General features: G+C 40.1%; 1 protein-coding gene across 6 annotated transcripts in view; it reads left to right on the top strand.

Moving 5' to 3' along the window:
* Positions 1–1,169: 1,169 nt before the first annotated feature.
* Positions 1,170–23,958, top strand: part of LOC126913998 (glutamate receptor ionotropic, kainate 2) — a 160,617-nt gene continuing 137,828 nt past the window's right edge. For 3 of the 6 annotated variants that reach the window (XM_050717359.1, XM_050717363.1, XM_050717362.1), the window contains exons 1-2: positions 1,170–2,241; positions 9,508–9,791. In XM_050717359.1, the coding sequence (XP_050573316.1) occupies positions 9,719–9,791 (73 nt within the window). In that variant the 5' untranslated portion in view covers positions 1,170–2,241; positions 9,508–9,718. The remainder of the gene's footprint in view (positions 2,242–9,507; positions 9,792–23,958) is intronic. The other 3 variants (XM_050717358.1, XM_050717361.1, XM_050717360.1) reach the window with 2 other exon arrangements.

The following is a 23,958-nucleotide window of genomic DNA, read 5'->3' as shown; positions in this document are numbered from 1 at the left end:
TCAAATTAAAATGGACCTTTTCTTAGTTGTACTGCAGCCTTTGACGAAGCTCGATCGTCTCTTGAAACAAAATAAGTGAAGGACTTGGAGATTCGTTTTTATTGGCGGGATTTGCGTTTGTCGACATATTCACGATATGGTCAAGTCAGTCGAATAGGTACCTTGGATGAAACGTGGCTCAATAAGCCGCCTGGTACTTTGAATATCAAGACTCCTCGAATGCCCTTTGATAGTTAAGAGAGTCCCTTTTTCTGCTTTGATCCTGTGCTTCAAACGGTTCAGGATCAAACGTAGTCTGTTTTAACGGAGGACTTAGGCTCTTTAAGATTTATCGGGCGTAAGTGGGCAATAAGTACCTAAGAGATACGAGATCGATACCTGGAAGAATAGTTTACAAAATCGTTAAAGCTTTTAACCAAAAAAAAGCTCTATTCTTTCTATTCTTTAACAAATAGAGAATATTTTTTGCAAAAACCTAGGTAAGAAGCATATTTTAAAGTTTAGAAATTCAGTTATTTATATAAAACAGACTATTAACAGAAATGTAATTACTGTGAACTTTCGTCGCATCTACTTGCTTCACACTAATTTCACTCTCACTTGTTTGAAGTCAAATACAGTAGATTACACACAGAATCAACAGTAGCACGTATAGAGACTCAAGTAGCTATAAAAATGTAACGATTTATCTGTCACACTTAAACTTACATAATATAAAAATATTGTTCATAAGTCATAATTTCGCATAAAGCAGCTTCTTTACATTGTACTTTCTTTTGTACCTATCAAATCAAGTCCGCCAATATTTACGTCTTCGTCCACATTATCCAACAACGCTTTCTTCCCCAAAAAACTTCACCCCCTATGTCACCCCATTGTCTCAAACATTAAAACACCTTGAACCGTGGTTGGTTTAATTCGCAGCTTGGTCAGGGTCGACGTCGCGTGAGAGTCCAGTAACCCAGATAATACAGTCGACATAGGTTGTTCCTGTCAGGGTATCTTCGGCCCATGAAGCAAAGGGGCTAAAGATTCCGTGCGTTGCGTGCGCGCCAGCCTCCCCTTTCGCTTCCCGTCGCGCCGCGTATCCACCCTGTTGTCCCTCTTTCTCGCACGGCCACCCCTCGAAAGCCATCCACCACCTCCTCCGATAGCGGTCCGCGCACTCGTCCGGGGGTGGTAGATCGTCCTGGCGCAGCCAGTGCCCGCGCGTCTTTCGCGATCGTCGGACCGCGCGTACTAAAAACGGGGAGGTGTTCTCGATCGCGTGTCTGTTCGACCCTCGAGGATCGGATGCATTCACGAAGGTGCGCGTAGCTTTGTTTCGGGACCAGGGAAATTAATCTACCGAGTGTTACAAGAGTGTTTATGGAGAGAGTTGGAGGGAGATCGACGAAGGGGTTGAAGTGGTTGTAGCGGAGAATTCTAGGCCTGTTCTAATTAATAAATCTCGAGGCTGAAACTCATAGAGGGAAATTAGTCGGAAGGGTTATTTTATTTCATGTATTTTAATGTATTTTATGAAAAGGTGACGTATCAGAGGATGAATGGCGAACATGAGGGCACAATGAAGCTTGCTCGTCGATTAGACGTCAGAGATTAAACACCAAGTGAATAATATTTAGCTCCAAGTATCTCGAATATTTGAAAGATATCGCGTATCGGTTGCCCGCGTGTACCGATTATCGAAATCTACCGCTTTCCAATGGAAACTGCTATAATGTACGAGCGTTAAGGAAAGTCCTGCGAGATCTGAGAATTTTCGAGCCGATCCGCCAACCCGCTATGACAACCCGCAGGACAACGAGAATTCGCTGCAGATAATACTCAGCTACGGTTATCGGGATGAACATATCCGATGATCACGTACGACGAGGACGATAACGACCGGTGTAACTGGCCTATCGTATTGGATCGACGTGGTTCGATGGTACCATCTCGCGTTAATGAGAAAGAATTGACTAGATCGTCCTGATAAAATTACTTTGCCTCCCTCTTTCTCACCCTGTGGTTCGTTGCGAATCAGATTTCCGACCTGACATCCGATCGCGGACCTTCGATTCCGGCGTGAAGCATGCTACGCAGGACAAGCCTCGTGCAGTGAACGTTGAAACGCGAGTGTCTAGTGGTTCAAAGCGTCGACAGGGTGCTTCCGTAGCAAAGTAGACGGACGAGTGAAGTGAGGACTCGTTACCTGGCTTAGATGAATATTTGACGGTGTCTGGCGCGAAGGGGAGAAATGTGAGTATTCGCGTATAAATGTTTGCAGACAAACATATTCGCGATAGTTCTTTTGTGGTTTTTGCAAAGTTCCGACAAGAATTTAAGAATAGAAACGAGGGGAACGTAGGCAATTTATGAACAAAAGGGATTCTACGCTGGCCTTGAACCAAAGGCAATTTGTTTACTCGACGATCGAAGCGATACTCTTTTTATTTTTTTCCGAACCGCTAGTAATCCAGGTGTCGATGTGTGATCGACGACTAACTATGCGTTAGTGCCATCAGTCGCGATTATCGATAGTTTTTCACGCGACGATCAGCAGTATTAGCCATGTTCGTGGTTTATGTACAGCTTCGGCTGAAACGCAGAGATACGCGTGAATTTCCAATGGTTTCCGACCGGTTAGGATTAATGGTCAATGAACCAGCCTCCCACCCTCTTTCCCTTCTCTTATCGCCTTCCTCTACTCGTCATTTTCATCGTCGTTTTCATGCAGATACAATTTCCGTTGGCAAAGTTTAATAAGACCTCCGCGAACGCTCTCGATAAGCACGATCGTTTGCAAAACTTCGATTTCTAGCGAAACGAGTTCGCTCAAGTTTCAATATGAATGTCGTTTATGTATCGATTTAGACGTTGACGGCGTTGAACGTTTTTCAATGGACGAGTCGATAGGCGTTCGTCGGTGCGCACAATTTGCAAAACAAAACGGATCGTAATTATAATTCATGGTTGATGGCGCCATGCTGTCTCTGGAAATTCGACGCTTGGCTTCCGCTAGTAAAATAACTATTATTGTTAACATTATAACGAGATAATCATATATATAAATTGACGCACGATCGATGTTTAGTAATTCGCAGATATTTCTCATGCTTTTGACGAAGCTCGAGAATCTTCCGCTTTCAACTTTGGCGACCTCGACGCACAAGCTACGTATGTATATCTTTGGTAAATTTCTGGTCACTACCATCGAAGCAATCTGTGCGGCTATTTACGAACAGGGTTGAATCGTTTCGAAATCGATTTCGGGTCAAAGGCACGGTACGAATGGAACCATTGCTCTAACTACCTTTCGTCTAATTTAATTACATCCAACGAATGCTTTAAGCGCGTACCTACTGTTCAACGTCTCTATCTGTGGATCAGCCTTACTTTCCTCAGAAAATTCATTATGAATCACGATGGTTGCACGGCCCTTTTCTCCCGCGGAGAATTAATTTCGAAATTATTCGAAAACCATCCACTCTGCTAACCAATCCCTCTTCGCACAATTCCGCTCGAATTACGATATTGTGTTACGGAATTTTGTTCGCGAATGCAGGATCACGTGTCGAATGTGAATCGAATTAAATACCAAAGACTCGTAAAATGGTCCTCCAAAAGTATAAAACAAAATTGTAGAACACGCGTTCGTGGCAATGATTCGATCGTTGTGATGGCATGTTCAATTCGTATGAACGAACGAGCGTGTTCGAACCGCACGATAGGAATGTAGTCTTTTTAACTTGTTTGCTCTCTCCTTCCTTCTCTCCCTTTCTTTCTTTCTCTCTCTCTGTCTGTCTGTCTTTCTCCCTCTCTCGACAATTTCTCGGGCTTCCACGCAAGCAAAATGGGTTTCGCCGAGGACGAGACACCCGAAGAATAACGACAATTACCGTGCAACCGTGCTACGACGTTTCCAACTTTGCTTTCGTTTCGACAGTTTTAGAACTTCCTCCATCTGTATCTCGCTAGCCGCGACTTTTGCTCGCGAGGCTTGCCAGATATAGTTTTTCACATTCTTCCGGAAAATATATACTTTTCAAATATATAGGATAGAAGTTAATTGAAATATACTTCACTTTTGAAACATTTCCATGTCTCCTCTGAAGAATTGTATTCGATCGTTGTTAGAATTTCAAGAATCAGGAAACGAATGATAATTACAATTGGAATGAACACCTATATCGTGAGCGGGAAGTACGCGGATAATTTATAGCCTTGCCTGTCAATAAATTAATGCCAGAATCTATTAACTAGGTTCGGCTCGAAATGGAATTATCGAATGGAACTATTTTATTATCCCTTCTGACTTTGTATTTAGTGCGTACCGTAAATTAGCACAATTGCATTTGCGTTTCACGTGAAGGGATTGTGGTGCCTATAGTCGCCTGAAAAGAATCGCTTACTGTAACTAAAGTACATTTTCTATTATAATTAAATTCTAATATTTCATTACGCAACGATACAATTGTTCTTTTCAACGATCCTATACATATACAATACACTGGTATAACAAAATAAGGACGAAATTAATATACTTATTAAGCGTTCTATTTAACGGATATTTATATATAATTTTCTACATAATTAAGGAGTTAATCTATGCCACTGAAACGCTGCGCCACTCAAAAAGCTCAGTTCATATTCCATTATAACTTTTATGCATTGCACATCAAGTCCCATTTCTCTTTCGATATATACATACCTCCATTCTTCGCTTCCCTTTTCATGCCTCTAAATCCGAAACAATATCATAATATGAAAATAATTAAAATTCCGAACCGATCTGAAAAGGAAAAGAGAAGAAAAGTGAGCGTGTCAGAAAGGAGACGATCGACAAAAGGATATACAATTCCGTGGAAGCTTTGGAGGTGATAAAACGAGTCGAGCAAGTACATGTAACGTGTAGTCGAGTTTCGTAGCGACGACGATAAAGTTCACCGATCACGAGGATCGCTTACATAATAACTTTTGCGATTTCTCACTCCTTTTGTATCTGTCGATGACGCCCTGGAGATCTCGGAATTCTTCTGTCGGAATAACTTTAGTTTTGTTACAAAGCGAAAGAATATTGAAGTGCATGTTTATTAAGAAGAAAATTCTGTTTCTAACAAAGAATTTTTCAGTAGCAATATTAATTAAACCTTCTTGTACCTTCCTTTTCCTTGCGAGAAGGTCACATGTTATATCCTGAAACTGTTTATTACGTCAGTAATTCACTGGATTCTTTATTTTACGAGCGAGAATTGCATAAGCCGGATGATGCTAATAAACTGCCTCGCAACAAAATTAATTAAACCATCTCCTCCTCCGCCTTTTTTTGCCCGGACGCCTTTGATAACGAAAGCCTCGTCTCATCGTTGCTCCTCCTTTCCTTGCCTTATCTCTTTTTCATGTTCACTTTTTTCAACCTGAAGCAAAACACAAGGACGATGAACCGTTACAACGTATCGTTACAGCTTACTGTCCGATCTTCGTTTACGAATCACTGCTTCGCTAGGTTAATTCTATGCGGAAGTAAAACGTTAGGCGAGCAACAAAAGAATATCGAAGTTTTTCTCAATCTTTATTCACCGTTTCGAATCAAAAGTGCCTTAGATACATCTCCTCGAAACGTACAAAGGAAGTTAACTTTACGCTCCCCGATGATGTTCAGCGTTTTTTTTTTCTTTTTTTTGTCAAGGGAAACCATTAAACGTGGCTTTTTAGTTGCATTAAAAGGCTGTATTAAAAATCGTATATCAGGAAGGTTACAAAATATTAATGTCGAGGGGGAAACGTTAAGTAGACAGGTGTCTGGCAGCTGCCCAACACATATCTGTTAAGATACGTTTTTATTTCCCAGAAATCGTACGTTACAACCCTCGGAAATGGCAAGACTGTAGAACCGATACGTTCTCGTGGATTTGAAAAAATTCAATTGCTTCCTCGCTATTTTTCCTTGCCAGTCGAAGAATATTTTACGCGGCAGTCTTCGAAAATAAAAGAAATGTTTTTTACGTACAATATCCACCGATAATAATAAGAATGAAACTGAGAGTTGTAAGACAACGATCGAACTCACCAAGTTTCTTCGTTAACGTTGACAAACTTTCAACCCCCTCGATGAAATCCGATGGTAATTGGCGCAATCTTACTGCGTGATTTGCCGATCCCGAAGGAATGGGTCCGGCAAATATTTCGGATGATCACTGTTCGTCGGAGCGAGCCGATCAAATTTTCTAAATTACTATGAGCGATTTCATTTACTGGTGTCGCGTATTGTAACAAATGGTGATGGATTATCGATCGATTGAATTCACGAGCGACCAGAAATAAAACCGCAATAAATGATCGATTTCGTCGTTTACGTCGATCGTCGACGAAGCGTAATCCTCGGGCCTCTGCTATTTTGTCGGTAATATTCGCTGGGATACACCATGAAAAATCGCTAAAAAGAAGGAAATGACTTCGGTGGGTAAATGTCAGCGAGTGAGTCGTAAACCATGTGAAGTTTCGCGACGGCTGATAAAATCTAGCCGAATAGAGACAGAGGAGTCACCGAAAGGGAAGATAATGGCGGAGTTGACGTTTCTAAGGAAAAAGAAGAATGGAGAATAGGAAAACAAGGGCGATTCGGAGACAGACACGTAATCAAGCGACGCGCTTAAGGCCGGCCGTGGAGAAACGGCAAACAAACACAGCTAGGGGCAAAGTTACCCATCGCTAAATTGGGTTAGCTTAAATCCGTTTAGGTTAACTCTAATAGCGGAAGCGTGAGCTGCATGTGGCAACGACACCGAGCTCAGTACTCTGCTATGAAGGCCCTTTTATACGATCGGTGCGTTTCTATCGATCAACGCTGATCAGTGGAATCGAACAGCTGCGAGATTTTTATCCAGAGGTGATCTTACGTGTCGTGGTCCGATGGTTTCCATGATCGAGACCGTGTAGACGTGATATATTAAAGTTCGAAATGTAATTGTATCTCGAATGACAGCTGCAAGACACTTTATCGAAATATCCGACAGATACGTTGAAGAAATTTCTTCTAAAAGTGTCAAGTTTCTCTGCAGACAAGTTCATTTTGTGATCTCAAAATGTCGAGGTGGAAACGTTATGTACAGTAGGTAGGCGCAAAACTTCTAAATCATAGACGATACTGATCTTATAACAACTGTATTTGAGAAAGTACTTCTACTTGCTGTTACATAAAATTTTATGTAGAAATGAATCTTCAGAAATTCTTTACAGTGTTATTTGTCTGTTCTTTTTCCTGCTTTGTTAATTGTTTATAGATATTTCGATAAACGCCCCGATTAAATTAATGTTTTAACTGAAAACTTCCTAAGAAGTGACAACAAATTTGAAACAACGTTAAGCGTTATTATATTCATTTAAAAACACAAAACATCTCCATTTCTTAAATGGTTTAAGATCCTCGCACAGTACTGTAACTAGAAGTAAATATCACGAAGATAGAAATTTAAAATTAAAACAAATTCCTTTTATAATTCCTACTCAAGTTCTCTACAGAAATAACAGCTAATTTCTAATTATCATATCGGAATATAAAAGAATCAATTTATGAATCCTATCGTGCCGTAATCGCATATTCTCGCGGCTGTTCCTACTGCGTCGTGTTTGCGGAAACGACTGAATATATAACTATTATTGTTGGCATAATTAAGCGTTCTGTTGGCACAGATTACATTTCACTGTTAACAACAAGACGCAGCAAGAGGACCGTGAGTTTAAACAAACGATAAATCCCTCCATTATCTCGCCGTAGGTATAACAACAGTTAACCTTAATAACGGCGGCGAAGCGTTTTCAATTACGTCAGGACAAGAGTACTTTTCCTATGGTCATTAAAACACTTTCAACGAAGCCTTTACGTTGGCCATTAGACGAATTATACAGGTTTGCTCGTTTTACATCGAACCGAACGCAATTATAATTGTTAATTGACACGTACCGAGTACATTCTCGCGATATTCGCGCGCCATTTTCATCGATAACTATCCCTACACGTGTCGCACGTTTGCAAATTGCACGCGTAATCGCGTTAACGTTTCACTTGACCTGCATGTAAATGAACCATGCACGGTCCACGTGACTTTTACGCCGCATGTGTACCACGCAACTTTTTACGTTATACGCTTCCATTGTGATTAACGCCTAAGCGAGTTAATTCGAGAAGATGGGAGCTCGTTTGCAATATAAACACCAAATGGCTGATTCCCGAATGGAGAAGAAGTCCCATTAGATTAGTTCATTATATAACTATCTTATTAAACATCGTACTCTATTATTCTCGAATGCACGAATAGTAAAAAAATAAGTGTTGCGGGAATTTCAAAGATTCAGTTATAGAAAGGAAGTACTCTTTCCCCCCGATAATCTAGATTCTTCGATAGAATTACATAATCCTTCTTTCGCTAAAACGTATCCGCTGAATTATGAGATATATCTTCAAACAGACGAAAAAAAAAAAGAGAAACGAGGAGGAGGAATTCCTGGAAAGTTCAATTACCAAAAGATATTGCTCGACCACTTTCAACGAAAACGCCACTCAAACAAAACCGACCTTTTCCCAACAAATCAAATCGAACGGAACTCGCTAGTGACAATATCGCTTCAGGAACGTTTTGTATCGCGTTGAGTTGTGTTGTTTTTTCGAGCGTGAATTCAATTGACGCATCGTTGCTCCAAGATGCACATAGTGATTTATGCTCGTAGCTTACACACGCTGGGAAGCTTCCTATTAAACTGATGGCGTGCATTAGGTCTCATCGACGAACTTATACACATGCAGAAGATGGAGGTAAAGTTCATACGTGATGTTCGCGAAATTATACCGGATAGCCAATGATACCCGAGCGGTCTGGCCTGCATGATTCTACCAACACGATTCCCTGTGTGCACCTGGTCTCCTTTTCGCATAATGACGGATCATATGTACACGCGGCGATGCGGCCACCATTGAGGCTTCCAAAGAGACTTACTGATGTTTTTCGATAATCGATACCTACCTAATGAGAACGCCGGCTCGTCTGACATTGCCTCCTCGTTTTCCCGAAATTCTGCCCACTTTATCTAGAATTCGCGTTCTTTAATATCTCGGAATGAAAAGCAGATCGATAAAAAGTTGGATATGGATGACATGGACAGTACAGCTGTTTGTAAAGTTGGAATTAATGGAAATATTCATATTGGTAGATTTTATGCAGAGAAAATAAATTATTGGTAAATTGTAAATTCGTAAGCACATATTTCAACTGAAAAATTTAAAAGTACAAAGGTGCACCGAATACTCGTGATATGCAAATATATTTAAGATATTCAAACTGCATTAGTTGCGTCTATCGAATAGGCGAAACAAGTTTCTGTCTAGGGCCTAATTTTTTAAGTGCGCACATAACGGTAGAAATTTGAATGTATACTCGCAGTCCGATTATTAGGAATCAAGAACAAATAACTTAAAATAACTGGAACAGGCGAATTTCATTTTCAATAGAATATCTTGTATCGTTTCAGGTGTGGACAATGAAGGTCCTCTGAGGATTTGCATCGATGTGCGCGGCGAGGCTCCGACAATGTGCTGTTCCGTGTTAAAGTGTTCGTGAATAATCCTAGTTTTCGTGTATTCATATGATTCTTTCGGCTGCTGGTATCGCATTCTGCCCCGAAACGGAGTACGCAAGAACGATGTCATAGTGAGGTGCGAGTTGAGCTTACGTCGAGCACAATGGCACTGTTGTTCGCCATCATTGTCATCCTGGTCACCACTGCCATGTCGCTGCCGCCGGTCATCAGAATCGGTGAGTCGAATCGATGGCTACATATTTTAAACGTGTTATCAATAGCGACCAAATTAAAAATTACCGAAAAAAGTTGAAAATTAGTTGGCGAATATTCGTCTCATGCAAATTTAAATAAATGCAAATTTACGTAATCCTTGTGTATCGCGTTAATTAGATATAAATCCTGAGAGATTTTTCGAGATTTACGCTCCTCTATAATTGACAGGAACGAAATAATTTACAATATACGTGGTGCGATGATTGGTCGCGAGATTGGGACGAATTTTATACGATTATCTATATATTGGACACGGTTACGCGAGTAAGGATGTTGTGGTGAGTAATTAAATTTATCTCGCGGCACCTTTTTCACGGTGGGTTCTGCTCGTTAGGGGCGAACGTAGGGAAAACAAAAAGAAGGAAAAAAATAAGGAAGAGAGAAGAAATGAAAAAAGAGAGAATGTTCCACGGTGAACATTTATTGAATGGGTCGAAGTTAATCTTTGATAGACGGATTGGAAGCAAACGAGTTTTAATTACTTCTACGACTAATTAACGAGCACGAGATTCTTTTCTTTTGTGCCGTACTTCTGATCCACGAAAATTTCGCACGGTGGCTGACGAAGGTACACATCTTCGCTCTGATACACCGAATTTAACAGCCTGACTAATTAACCGCCTCGCGAGTTAATTTAGCAACTAGTAGTGCTGCGAGTGCGGGTCTACGTGTTGCTTCGATACACATATGCACGCATATATGCCTTTTCACCCGCTCTGAAGACTGTTTAACCAACGAATTAATCTTGAAATATACATCTCGACGTGAGTAGAAAATTCATCAATCGTAAATATATGTATAATACATCCACACACAACGTTATATCCGAAATTTGCCCCTGGGCTTCCACGCCCGTTTCGTTATAATCTCTAGAATTGCCTTTAGCTTCCAGCTCCGCGTGCATTTATCAATTAATATACTCACTCAACTGATTAGTTACCCAATGTGGAAAGCTTGGTAAAAGCTTTTTCAGGAACAGAGATCTCGATTTGCATGCCGCATACGAAGCGGTCGGGTAGCAAGTAAACGATTCTCTTACAATGTGATTCATCCTTTAAACCGAGTACCTCTTACCGGTTAAGTCGCCTCCATGATCTCTAAGAGCTTGCCCGCTCAGGGGAAAGTTTCCATAATGGAGGACGTAACTCCTACGAAACAGGACACTGAAAAATTTAACTCGCTGGCTGGCCGCTACGTGACCGCACTCTCGAGCGTACGTTCTGCCACAGAGAGAATCAGGGAGGGCCCCGCAAGGTGACTACAGAGGATCGAATCTTCACCTGTTACCGGGATCCTACGACTTCATCAGTCCACCCTCTTTGCTATTCCGCGCACAGCTTCGACGAGAGGATCGTGCATCCGAAAACGTCGCCCCTCAGAGGTACACACGCTCACCCCTGACCATCGTCGCGTCCTGGCCACGCGACCAAAACTTTCCTCCCGGTGTAATTGCACGAATTTCAACGCGGTGAACCACCCCGGGGAAACTTAGCCGCAATTTGAACCATACTATGTTGACGAGAGAGGCCAGACCGTGATTAAGAGGGTGCCAGCGTGGAGAAATCTAGAAATGGGGTTGCTGGAGTATTCTAATCATAGGAAGGATGGAATTTTAGGGAAATTCTGATTTGATTAATTCAATTTGGAAGAAATTAAGATAAGAGAGACTCTACAGAATAGTTCAGCAAAGTATTCGAATACTTTCGAAGACCAGAGAAGAAAAACACGATGAATCACGTTTTTCGTTTTATTGAGACTACATCTTTTTACTCAATTTTCAAATTATATATTTTCACCAGCCTTCTTTTTTTTTTATAAAACTTAGTGAATTTTTATATGTCGTGCCTATGTCAATTTTATGTTAACGAATATTTCGTAGTATTTTATATGCAAGTTTTCTATGACAATTGTTCAAGTATTTGCATGAGCTAGTCGATATAGGGAAATTTCAGAATTAATTAATTAATTTGAAATAGCTCGGCTTTTGATCAAAGGGGAAGATTTCAAGGTAATATGAACATAAACCTGATATACAAGATACCTATCAATTAATGTACATTTATGCTATACAGTGCTAAGACTACTAGCTATTGTCACTATTGCAACATCCAGTATTATGGATTTGGGTATTGCAGAATACAATTTCAACATTGACAGTAATTAAAACTGGATATTAATTAATATTGGGTACATAGAAATTGTGTCTTTGATTTTACTATTCTGATATAATATAGCGAAAACTATAATTTTTATTAATAAATTATTTTTTGGGCCTACTTTGTATATTAATTAATCCTATAATTAATCTCACAAATAAACAAAAAGCATTTCCCCTAAAATGCATGATACAAAAAAAGATGTAGCAACGATTTTAAACTAATAAACTAGTTTTAACTGAGATAAAGGTTTAAACTAAACGCAATTAGGCCGTAGTTATCTTGGCAAAGAGTTAATAACATTTTCTCTAAGAAGTATCGCAAGTAAATAGGATTTCCTCCTTATTCGACTAGAGTAATCAGCTCGACGCTGATGTACGATCTCGGGGAGACAGTTTCTTCCAGCGGAGACAACATCGATCTTTTGATACATTGTCATTCGTGCACAAGCTTCGGGAATTCTATTCCCTCTCTAGCCGTCAAGTTGGAAGCGAATCTTGTTCAGGATCTCGATGAGAAACAGCGGAACACTGTCGTGTTGCACCTGAAAAAGCTCATTCTCTACACGAATCGTGTGAATAGCTCATCGTGAGTCAACACACGGGACTTGCTTGGATATCGCATGACTTTCGTCGATGTCTCGAAACGTTTGATTCTTCGAGGAAAACTCACAGAATCAAAATTTCACGTGACCAGTGACTGCTCGAGGCGAATATTGTGAATTTCTTGGTGGGAATATATTTTTATTCAATAGTTTGGTTAAGATATCGTAAAAGTCAGGATTACGTACACTGTATTCTGCTTCCTTCAGCAGATTAAATCGATACAACTGATACAAGATTTAAAGATCTTACATTTCCAGTTTGCTTTCGATTGATTTATCGAGACGATGAAACATATGTACAAAGTACGATACTTGGCAGATTTATTCGTTATTATAATTCATCGACTCTGTTACTAATTCTCTGTTTAATAATTATCTCTTAAGTCTATCATAGAACAGACTTCCTTTTGAAAACATCAAGTGAGAAAGATTCGTCAACATATTTATCCATACCAACCATAATAAATGTCTAGCGTAAAATAACATTATTTCCAAGTAAGTCTCAAACGACATTTTTGTATCCAACATTTTCTCATCGTTTTGATGTTCAGAACCGACTCTATAAATATCCCAAACATATTTTATGATATCCTGTGTAATACTCAGAGCCGGGTAAAAGCTTCGTCACATAGATCTGTGGAACCGTGTCACGTAGAACGAAAAGGGGCGAGCTTTCGCCTTCCATCCCCGGACGACGTTCGCGAGGCACGTTCCGCAAATATAAGTTGGTGAATTTCCGACGAGCACTCCCGCGACTTTAATTACCCTCGCGGCCGTGCGAATCAGTCGAGTTGCTAGCATTAGATTCGCGGATCGATATCGTTAACGACGAAGATGCGACGCGTCATCCTCCCTTTCCGACACTCGCGGAAGGTCTTTTCGAGAGGAGGCAGGGGGTCGCGGGTCGAAAAATGCACTCCTCCGTTAAGCCTGTGGATCTCTTCCTTCCTGCTGAATATTCCACGTCGTAAAATAAACCCTAATGAAGTCCGGAACGAAGGCGCATCGCTGTGGTGCTAACAGTATTAAAGATTTATAACTCGACTACCGACTACGGGGAATTATAATGTGCTTAGAAGCTCTACGAAGGTGTGGTTGCTCAGTGTCAGAGAAGAAGCCGGTATTCTATGACGATCTTGCCGTATTTCCAACCAAGAAGCTCTGCTTTATGGGAGCATGGCTGGGTCGAAGGGTACAATTTAATTGGATGTATCTTTTTTAGAATCGAAGTACGTGTCACGACTCTCCTAAGTTTATAATCTAAGTATATTTCTGAGCGTTCAAATATTTAGTTTATTGTAAGTACTGTTCGCTTTAGGACAACGGAAGCGTCGGAACTTAATTGTTGTTTAAGCGTCCGTAATCTTATTCTCTTAGGGTTAAGGACTAAACTTTGGCAACTGTATGGACTTTATGGGAAGGAACATTTTGAAGCTTTTGGTTAATAGGTCCAGTAGTGATCCATACTGAACATCTTATTTTCTATAATGACTATAAAAAGTAATAAAATCATGAAAATCTTTCTGGTCTCATCTTCTATACGCAATTATAACGTACCTTGCAATCTTTTATGGATCAAAGTTTTTTCTCTACGATAATATTTTTGTAATTTTCTAACCATCAGGGAGCACAATTCATTTAACAGATATGACACATATACTACGTAGATCATCGATGACATATCAATGACAAATCACATGAAATCGGTGCAACACGGAACATGTTAAAATCGTCGATCGAAGGATCGAGAATTGAAGTGATTCGAATCTGTTAATTCATGCAAAGAGCGAGATGATTACTCGAGTAGTCGATAAAGCATCTTTATCTATGCGAACGGCAAAGCGTCTCCATTAAAGTTTCGCGAAAATTGCTTGGAACGAGGCACTTAGATTTTATCATTCGGTTAAGTAGTTTTCTCGTGGCTCTGAAATTTAGTTCGTCCTTCTATCGTTATCCTACTCATTCAGATTTCTCTTCCTTTGAATCTAGCTGCTTCTCGATAATCGCGTAATACCCCGACGACGCTATCGAACTGTCCGTTATTTACGAGTATTTGACCCGTTTCTCTGTGTTTGTCTGCGATTGTGTTACATGAAAGTCGAATGAAAAGAAATAAATATATCGCCGTTCGATATTCGATTGAGCAGATGGAGTTTAAGCCGATTGTTTATTTTCGTGTTTATTCGAGCGTCTACACCAAAACTACGCGATATTACTTTATTACTGATTGGAGTTTGTTTTAACTTTGGAATTTACACAATCGCCGATCGGTGGATTGCATATTTTCTATCGAAATTAAGTTTCATGTTTGTATGTTTTTGTCTGGTTGTAAACGCGTTTTTTGGACACGACGAAAAATAGAATAGTTCGTAACAAAAGCTACGTAGATATCAGCAACAGACAAGATTCGGACGTTATTCCAGAGTCGGATAAAATCAATTTCGTAGCATATGTTCGACTATGAAACGCGTTGCGTGTGCTTTCCGAGAGGAGGAAATTATTCGTAATAACACCTTTCACTGGAACTTCCAGCCAACAGTTCGAGCGTTCCGCCTTAACGATATCTTATTCTCTTGACAATCCCTGAATACCAGCAACCAGATCCAGTACGAAAGAAATAATGATAAATGTCACGGGAAAAGTCTCAGGAATGGAAAATGATCGTTCGACTATTCGCGTTCCGCGAGATTCTTATCTCGACCGACGAATAACTCTATAAATATCCCGAAAACCGGATCTAATTCCGTAACGTATTGTATAAAACGCAGGGCGAAAAGCGAAACCGTGAAACAAAAACCATGAGACCAGTTAAATCTTGCGAAATCCATTAAATCGCTCCTCGACTTTTACATAGATATCAGCGAAATAGTCGAGAGATTAAAAACGATTCAAGACATCGTTTTGAATCTAGATAAAAGGTGTAAAAAGCGTGGAGCGCGATCATCAAAAAATTCCTCTTACTTCTCCAGTGTCCACGTGACACTGGAAGAGAGAAAAAACGGGCACACGATAAACAGCCACTCGCAGGTTCCATGAAACCACTTCATTCTCGGCGAGTACTCGAGACAATGCGTCGTCACTTGCCTGGCATACACGGCTCCAAAGAACGCGCTTCGCCAACGAGATAATTCATCCGGGCGAGATTGCAATTCCCGTTCGAACCGACGCGCTCCGTTCCAGCGAAGTGGCCGTAATTGCGAGTGCAATCGCGCGACTGCGTTGCCTCGTGAAATTTATGCGTCCCCTTTCAGCGTCCACGCGAGCCACATCAAACTGAACGTTTTATTTCGTGCGTCGACGACGAGTCAACTTAGAGCAAAGATAGCTGCCAAGACAACGCAAAAGCTCCAGAGTATCCTTGGCTTTTAGTTCATAGGAGTTGCGACTTACGACGCATATAAAGAGCGTCTAGGGAACGCTCCGTTGTTCCGAGATCGTCAACGATCAAGCCACTCGTTTTCCCACCTTTGAAACAAATTACTAAAGAGACGCTCGTTATTTGTTGCGAAAAGTGGCCAGTCGATGAGGTTGTTTCTTTTAGCTGATGAATTTTAGCCAGCGAGAGAATGTTGGACGCAAGATCGATCGGGGAATTTTATTTGTCTTTATTGGAAAATGCTTCCCTCCCAACAGAACGTATTGGCTGAACGAGAAGGTAGGACGGTGGTTTGATTGGTTTCGTGTTTTTCGGCGGAAATGAGAACCCCACCAGATTTCGTGTTGCAGGAATGGGCAGCCAATTAATTTAATCCTTTAACTATTATTGAAACTATGTACAGAAGAACATGAAATTCAATCTGTTCTGCCCGACCATCGATTCATCTATCTAAGCCCCAACCACTTCCATAACGTTCAACCAAAATCATTCCTAGTCCTTGTAAATCCAAGGCTTTACAACAGCTCGCCTCGTGACAGTTAAACAGCCACCCCTTACGGTGCCATGAATAATTCAATTTTTAACCCAGAATCCGTTAATCGAACGCGATACCTTTCATGCAAATGGCAGGAACTTCGCTGCACGTCCCTCCCGGTCGCTCCGAACCGTTCGTCCGTCAAACTTCTACTCGTTAGAACGTCCACTTCGTGTGTTCTCTCAGTCGTGTGTTACATAGGCTCACGAAAGCACTCGGACAATCGTAGTCATCTTCTACGAATATGTCACGTGTGTAACACGAAACATTTTGAAATTTCGTTAGTATTGTTATCACGACAATTGATTAACGGGATTATATTGATAAAATATCAAACAAATTCAAAGATATATATATTATACCTCAGAAAGGTATTTGAATCGACTGTCTATTATATATTAATACATTTAATGGGATCTAATTTAATAATATAATATAATTTAATATAATCATGACAGTCGAGTCTCGTTACACTGCTAATGGAATTTCGATATGCTTAACGAATCACATAAAGCGTACACATAAAATCGTTGTATGGTTAGTGTCCAAATACTTTGCTGAGGTGGTTTACGTGTTTGCTTCGAAGTATTCATTCGATGTGTTAGATTCGGCGCGGCAGCGTGGCGTGTTCGCTTTTAGTCGAGTACTCGCTTTCGCCTGCCAGCACACATACATCGAGGACACATGCACCTAGTCGATTTCACGTGCATACGTATGTCCGCACCCAACGCGACACCGGCCATGGTGGACTGGGTGGGGAGGGAAGGGCGCGCTGGGTGAACAGGGTGAGCTCGCGCGCGAAACGCTGAGTTGCAATATCGGAATTCCTAGTAGGTAAGCATCGACACGGGCCTTGATCCAGATTGCGCACAGAGCCGAGTATCGCCGTGACTCGTACGCCAACCTGAAAGAGAAAGAGAAAGAGATCATGTTGAGGCGGCTTTTCAAACGACTGCCTCGTATTTTTCAAGAGCCTTCTGATTCAATGGTGATGCGCCTTCCAGTTCGCCCGGAACTCGCCTCGAATCAAGGAGTACGCTTTTCCTCTTGCCATCACATTCCTTGTACTCTTCCTGTTTTGCCTGACTTTCTCGCCGAAACCGTTTTTTTTTTTTCGGCTGAATACGCGTGAAACGACGAGCACGTTTGTGTCAATGTTTCATGAGGATACTTGAATGGTCTGTTTGGATATATGGATAGTCTCTGTTTTCATACTGATTTCAAGGGATAATAAGGGATTCTGGAATATTGCGTGAGACATCTTATTTCGTAATTAGAACGTGATAAGTGATTTCTATTAGTATTAATTAACTTGGATTTGGGAAATTTATATGACACGATCAAGCAGATTTAACACACTTCTATGATGAAATTTCTTGAAACTTTCTAAATATTTATAAACTTATTTATATAGTAACCTCCTTTCTTTTCTCTATATTTGTCGACGATGGTAATAACATTAATTTTCCATTTCTTCAAGAGTACCATACGTATATTAATATTTGACAATCAGAAAACTTCGCATCTATAGTTGACTCAATTTGCGTTCAATCTTATGAACCGGGTTTATTAAGAATATTACATTCATACGTGCAAAAACAAAATTGCGACGGGGCTTACGCGCTAAATAAATTGTAACAAAGCTTACGCGGGCAGATTCAATTAATGCGCGCGAACACTCTCCTTTCTCTTAATCCTCTTGGAATTTCACCGCAGAAAACAATTTTGCTCGCAATGTTCCGCGGAACTGATACAGCCTGAACAATAAGCGCAACGCTTACAACCTAGCAAAAGCGATCCTTGGCGAAATTATCAAAGCAAATGCGTATAAATTCAGGGATGCTCGAGAGAAGGGGGATGGAAGAGAGAGATAGAGAAAGAGAGGGAGAGGAAACCAGGAAGAGAACATTTGAAAAAAAAAAACGAGCTTTCAACGGGACGACTAGGAGGATGTTCGTTTATCAACAAACAGAATTCGTATAACTCGCATATAAAAAACGTTGCGACGATTTATTTCGTCGAAAAATATTCATATATATTTGTCTCGGTAAATAATACATGTTATATCGTGTAACCTACAAACAATGTAGCAATTTATCGGGTTGGCTACTACTGCTATTTACATACAAATTTGTTTGGCCAGGCATGTGCGAGTTAGATAACGCGTCCTACAATAAATATCATCTAAGTGATATTAGATTGAAAATCTGTGATGCGTGTTCCTTTTCGATCACCGATGATAAATTTTAGAATTAGCAGGATAGTAAAAAAGCAACCAAGTTTTAAATAATTTTTTACAGAAATTCTATAGATTTTTGTACATTCTAAGGAAATTTTAAAGAAAATTTTCGATTAAATCGACTCGTTACGCCTTAATTAGATATCCTACACTCTATATAGCTATCTAAAAATCCAAAATGTCCATTAAAATTAATATCGTTTCTTTACTTTTCGTTTAAGTATCAGAACTTGTTCCTATTTTCATCGCAAAAATTGTTCTCTCCATGGAACTGTATTTCTGTTTGTCTTCAGCTTGTTGAAACTGTCTGTTTTCGTATCTGAAGCACAGCGTCGCCGGCTGGGATATAACGAGCCGATATCGTGCGTCGTTCAATGCAACGATCGCACTTCGAGCGACTCTAGATTACTCGCGCGAAGTCGTAGCTAAGAACGGTGCTCGGAACTCGGCGAAGAATTCTCATATCGACGCGACGCGACGGTACAGTACAGGGGGTTTGAAGAATTTTTTGAATTGATCGCGCTGTTATGCGTTCCACGCAAGGAATTTCGGCACTCTCGCGTTCCATCGTTCGCCTCGGTTCGTTAGGCGAGATAATAAGGACAGAGATTATCAGACGACTGTGCGAGTTCTTTTGGGATTTCCTTTCTCTGTGAACGTTCGTCATAACGAGATGAACGAGACGAGACGAGACGAGACGAGACGAGACGTCGCGTCGCGTTGTATTTCGACGTGCGCGCACACGTAGTGAGTTCGTCATGCTGAAAACTGAGGGATCGTTTCTAAGAGAGGGATTTCTAAGGGAAATCTCCCAGCTCTCGTTTAGATCATGGTAGCGTAAACGAAATTGTTCCGCGATATTATTCAAAGCGTCAGTTTAATTAAATTTACTTAAACTTATTCACGATCCTTTTTCTGTAATCCGTGGAATAAATTTTTAAATAACTCAACCCTCGCTTGGAAATAGTGCAAGGAAAGATATGGAAATATTTGGAAAAAACCTAAAAACGAAGGGTTAGATTATACTTTTTTCTTGTACAAATAGCGATAATTTATATCCCGACGAAATATCCGCGATACGTGCTCTAGTGGTGGTCATAGTCAGGCATCGTGTTTTAACGCTATGACCCCTTGGAAAAGCCAAGCGATTTATTCGAGGCGCAGACCCAACTGGCGCCTCGAAATTCCGACGACGACCCGCTTATTTCATCAAGAATTCAATAAGAGAAATTTTTTATAAGAAAGGGTATGAAATATTTCGCCAGGTTTGAAAAGGGTGGTTGAACATGACTTCTTCTATCGTGTATTGATACGTTCGAGAATACCATTTTCATTCTACTATTAGAATTTCTATGATTCTTATATGTATAAAAAGAAAACTTCGTTTCGTGAAAGCCCAAGGTACCAGTAGATTCTTTTACTGAAAGTTTCATACGACTTTACTACGCTCTTGTAATCTCAGAGTTCTTAAAGCATTTTGTATAAAAAATGAAACTTTGTTTCCTGAAAAATCTGCATATCTCCTTTGGGTAGCGAAGACTTACAGTTCTATTAAACATTTTTCTACAGTTTCTAAGACGTTTTTCACGAGAATAAAATTTCGATCTTACAAGATATAAGTATCGTGCAATTCTGTCATAACCACATAAGTTTGCTACGGTTCAAAGATTTTTTTTATGAGAATAAAACTTCGTTTCCCCTAAAATCGACGTACCAGCCGATGAAAATTTCATAAAATTCTACTACGACCCTATAATCTTCCCTACAAACTCTATGTATTTTCATAAATCACAAGCAAGTGATCGTACGATGTCACGATATCTATCTGCACCCAAGTGGGAAAGCTTTAATGGAGAAATTCTATCGTCGATACGTGAGGAGTGCGTTCCTGTAAAAAGGAGCTAACCGAAGCAGAGGGGATCGCCCAATCGTCAAATATTTGGCGATCGACGTCGAGCAATATTTTCCCTCGACTATACGCCGAGATTCCTGGTTAATCGATCCCTTTTTCATCCCATAAACGCGTGCTCGTACATGCGTAGGAGGTCGAGTTGATCGAACGACGTAACCTATTAAAAAGAGGAGAAACGATGAAAACGTCCCACGAGATAAAATATCGGAGCGAGTAGCTGCGATCCGAGTCAACGAGCTTATCCAGAAGCGATTGAACGTAATCCTGCTACGAGACAAACGATGTTTCGTGCGGGAGACATATCCGCCTGCCTAGAACTCCGGCTATCTCATTGACGGAAGTCAAAGAATAATCGTAGAAGTGGAGTTAATCGCTCCAATGGATTCGCGGTTTTGTTTCGCGATAGTAATTTGAGTTTTACAATAATATTTTAGAAATTAATATTAGCTCTTTCACTCAGAGAATTCTTTAATGCAATTTTTTTCAGGAAGCTCCTGTTTCAGATAAAAGTACGTAAATAGGATAAGAGGATCATGGAATAGAAAATGGGAATCAGGAATTGAAAATACACTTGGTATATATGTATGAAATACTGGATAGATATAGATGTAATCATTGATGTATAAGCAGCAAACGCAACATAGGCTTTCAACTAAATTAAATATAAAGCAATTGCTCGCGCACAATTCCTTTCTCAATTCCACATTAATGCCTGTGTAAATCCTTCTGTTGTTCTACAACCTTCCTTGTTTACGTGTTCAATGCAAATCTCCAACAGGGTCGAAATTGATTCGCGCTTGCTGATTTAGAGCCGAAGATACATAGGAGTAAACATCCGGGTACTAAACAAGGGTAGATAAATTTCATTGAGAAATGCTTCTTTAAAGCGGACGATCTGACACTAGGAAAGTTTCTATCTGGGAACCTTTTAATTGGATTGGTTTTACTACTTAACAAATGAATTTCGTGAATTATTCTTCGTAAAATTGACGTACTTAGCGCGCAATTAGGGACGGCTGTCAGTCAAATTAAGCAGTAAATTTAAAATGAAATTCGTCGTAATGATCAACTTGCATCCCTGTCTATGACCGAGATAGGAGAAAGACAGATATTCTCGATTAAATTTTTAATTCCGAACGACTTCCTCTTAATACCGAACATCGTTTGCTTTAATCCATCTCGGGGAAAATTGGACTCGTAATTATCCGAGCTTGTTTTAACATAAAAATGTGAGCTGATTGTGAAAATACAAGGAAAATATTTTTATCAGCAAAAAACTCAAGAAATTTAAACTATGATATTAAAAATATTTGTTTTAGTACGTTACAATATTAAGATTCAGAAAATATAGAAAAATATCGAGAAAATCACGAATAATAATAGAGAAAATCCTTGCAACATGAATAAACCGCGATAGAGCTATCAACAAACTGGTCCCTGTGTCCACTTCTTGAACGTAAACGATACGGGTCGACAACCGTATAGATATATCGCGTTTCATTGTGAGCGAATAGAACCGACAATGCGATCGAAAAGCACAGAAGCTGGGATTTCCACCGAAGGGGCAGGGTTAGCAGGCTGATATTGTCGGGCGGGGTGTGGAACAAGTAGTCATTTCGGCGATGAGATCAGCCTGTCGAACCCTGCGCCGTGTTTTATTTGTTCGATTGGTCGAGCGTCCTGCGAGAGAATCCTTTTCCCGTGTTCCACGTGGTTACGTGGCACTCTGCAATTCAGAGGGCTGTAGACAGTCTAGACTCCGTTAAATCCCTAACACATGTAGCAAAAGGACACCGGATTATCATGCGACTATTCCTTTTCGTTTTCGATAGTCTGTATAACATTTGAAGCAAGATTCTAGCAAAAAAAAGAAAATATATTTAATAATAAAAATTCGCCGTTTTTAATCTTTTTGCTACAGTAATATCAACCGAATAAAATTACTATAAAAATTGTTATACGTATACAGAGTTGCTTGATCTACTGTACTGCAGGGATACTGAGTTGCATGCAGATTCCTGTTTGTCAAATATAAAATAAAATGATGAACAGTATATTTAATAAAAGAAATTCCAACTCTCTGAAACTATGCTTCTCTGAGGATTCGCGGAGGATTCTCTTGCTTCTGAATCACATACACAATACACATTCCTGCCACGTGCTGCCTAATCTCTATATGACATCATGCACAGCTATTTTCACAGTAGAATCACAATGTGTGTTAGAATAGATACAAGCGCAAAACGTGTAAATGAAACAGTTACTGAACATGTGTTCACTGAATATGTAGCAATATAGTTTACATGACCATATTACCTAACCATGAAAAAAAAACTCTGTTCATTAAACAAATAATAAAACTAAATCAAAGATACAGGAAAATTAGTTTTACACTCTTTCGTAGTTACTGTCTTCTTTCATAACTGAACAGTATGTATAGTGGAGCTTGTTCCCAGTACATATCTGTAGGCCAATATAGTTTTTGAATGACGACTGAAGCAAAGTTAGTAACGCGAAAGTTAATGAAGCATCTAGCGTAACAACTTGCAACAACAAGCATAAATTCTAGAAATAGTCAAAGTTTATCGTAGACAATCCTCATTGTCTTCGGAGTTTCCTTCCGTGTCACTCAGGAATGTTCGTACCTTCCAGACGATTAACCCTGTACTTCCTCTCGAGTTAGCGTCTCTAGGTCGGTTTCCTTCCTGAGATCACAAAACCAACTAAACATCGTCGTACGCCGATTGTATTATCTCTCACCGTTTCAAAGCAATCCTCATCGTGTTTGTCGCAAGAAGTTTCGTCGGTCATGGCTCGCGGTCTTCGCACGTCTCTGATACACCGACGTCATTATGCGAGATTAGAAGTCAATTATAGAGTTGGCGCAGGTTCGTTCGACTGGCAAGAACCGGCGTGAACGTTCGCCGCGATAAGCGGCCCGCTTCATGCTTCGGAAACGACGTTGTCAGACACAAACTTCGCTCTTTGTGCGGGTTCATTCGGAAGTCGAGAGTTGTTGTATCTTCTACTTGCTGCGTTTGCGTTTCAAAGCGCGCGTGCAGATTTGCAGTGTGTCAATTATTCACTTTGCGTGTTAGTTCTCTTGATTTCTGGTAATTGCAGCCGAATTTCACGGTCTCATAATTTCGAAATTACGCATAGAAATATGCTATAGAAATACCATAGCGAGTTACAATATTCCACATACTTTTGTCTCGAAATATGTATTTTCAAGAAGTATTTCTAAAAGAATTTTTTAAAGTATAGTTTTAAGAGGTATTTTTAACTACATTGGCTAATTTCTA

The sequence above is a fragment of the Bombus affinis genome, chromosome 3, assembly GCF_024516045.1.
Source record: "Bombus affinis isolate iyBomAffi1 chromosome 3, iyBomAffi1.2, whole genome shotgun sequence".
In the NCBI taxonomy this organism is placed as follows: domain Eukaryota; kingdom Metazoa; phylum Arthropoda; class Insecta; order Hymenoptera; family Apidae; genus Bombus; species Bombus affinis.
This window is presented reverse-complemented; position numbering and strand designations above follow the sequence as displayed.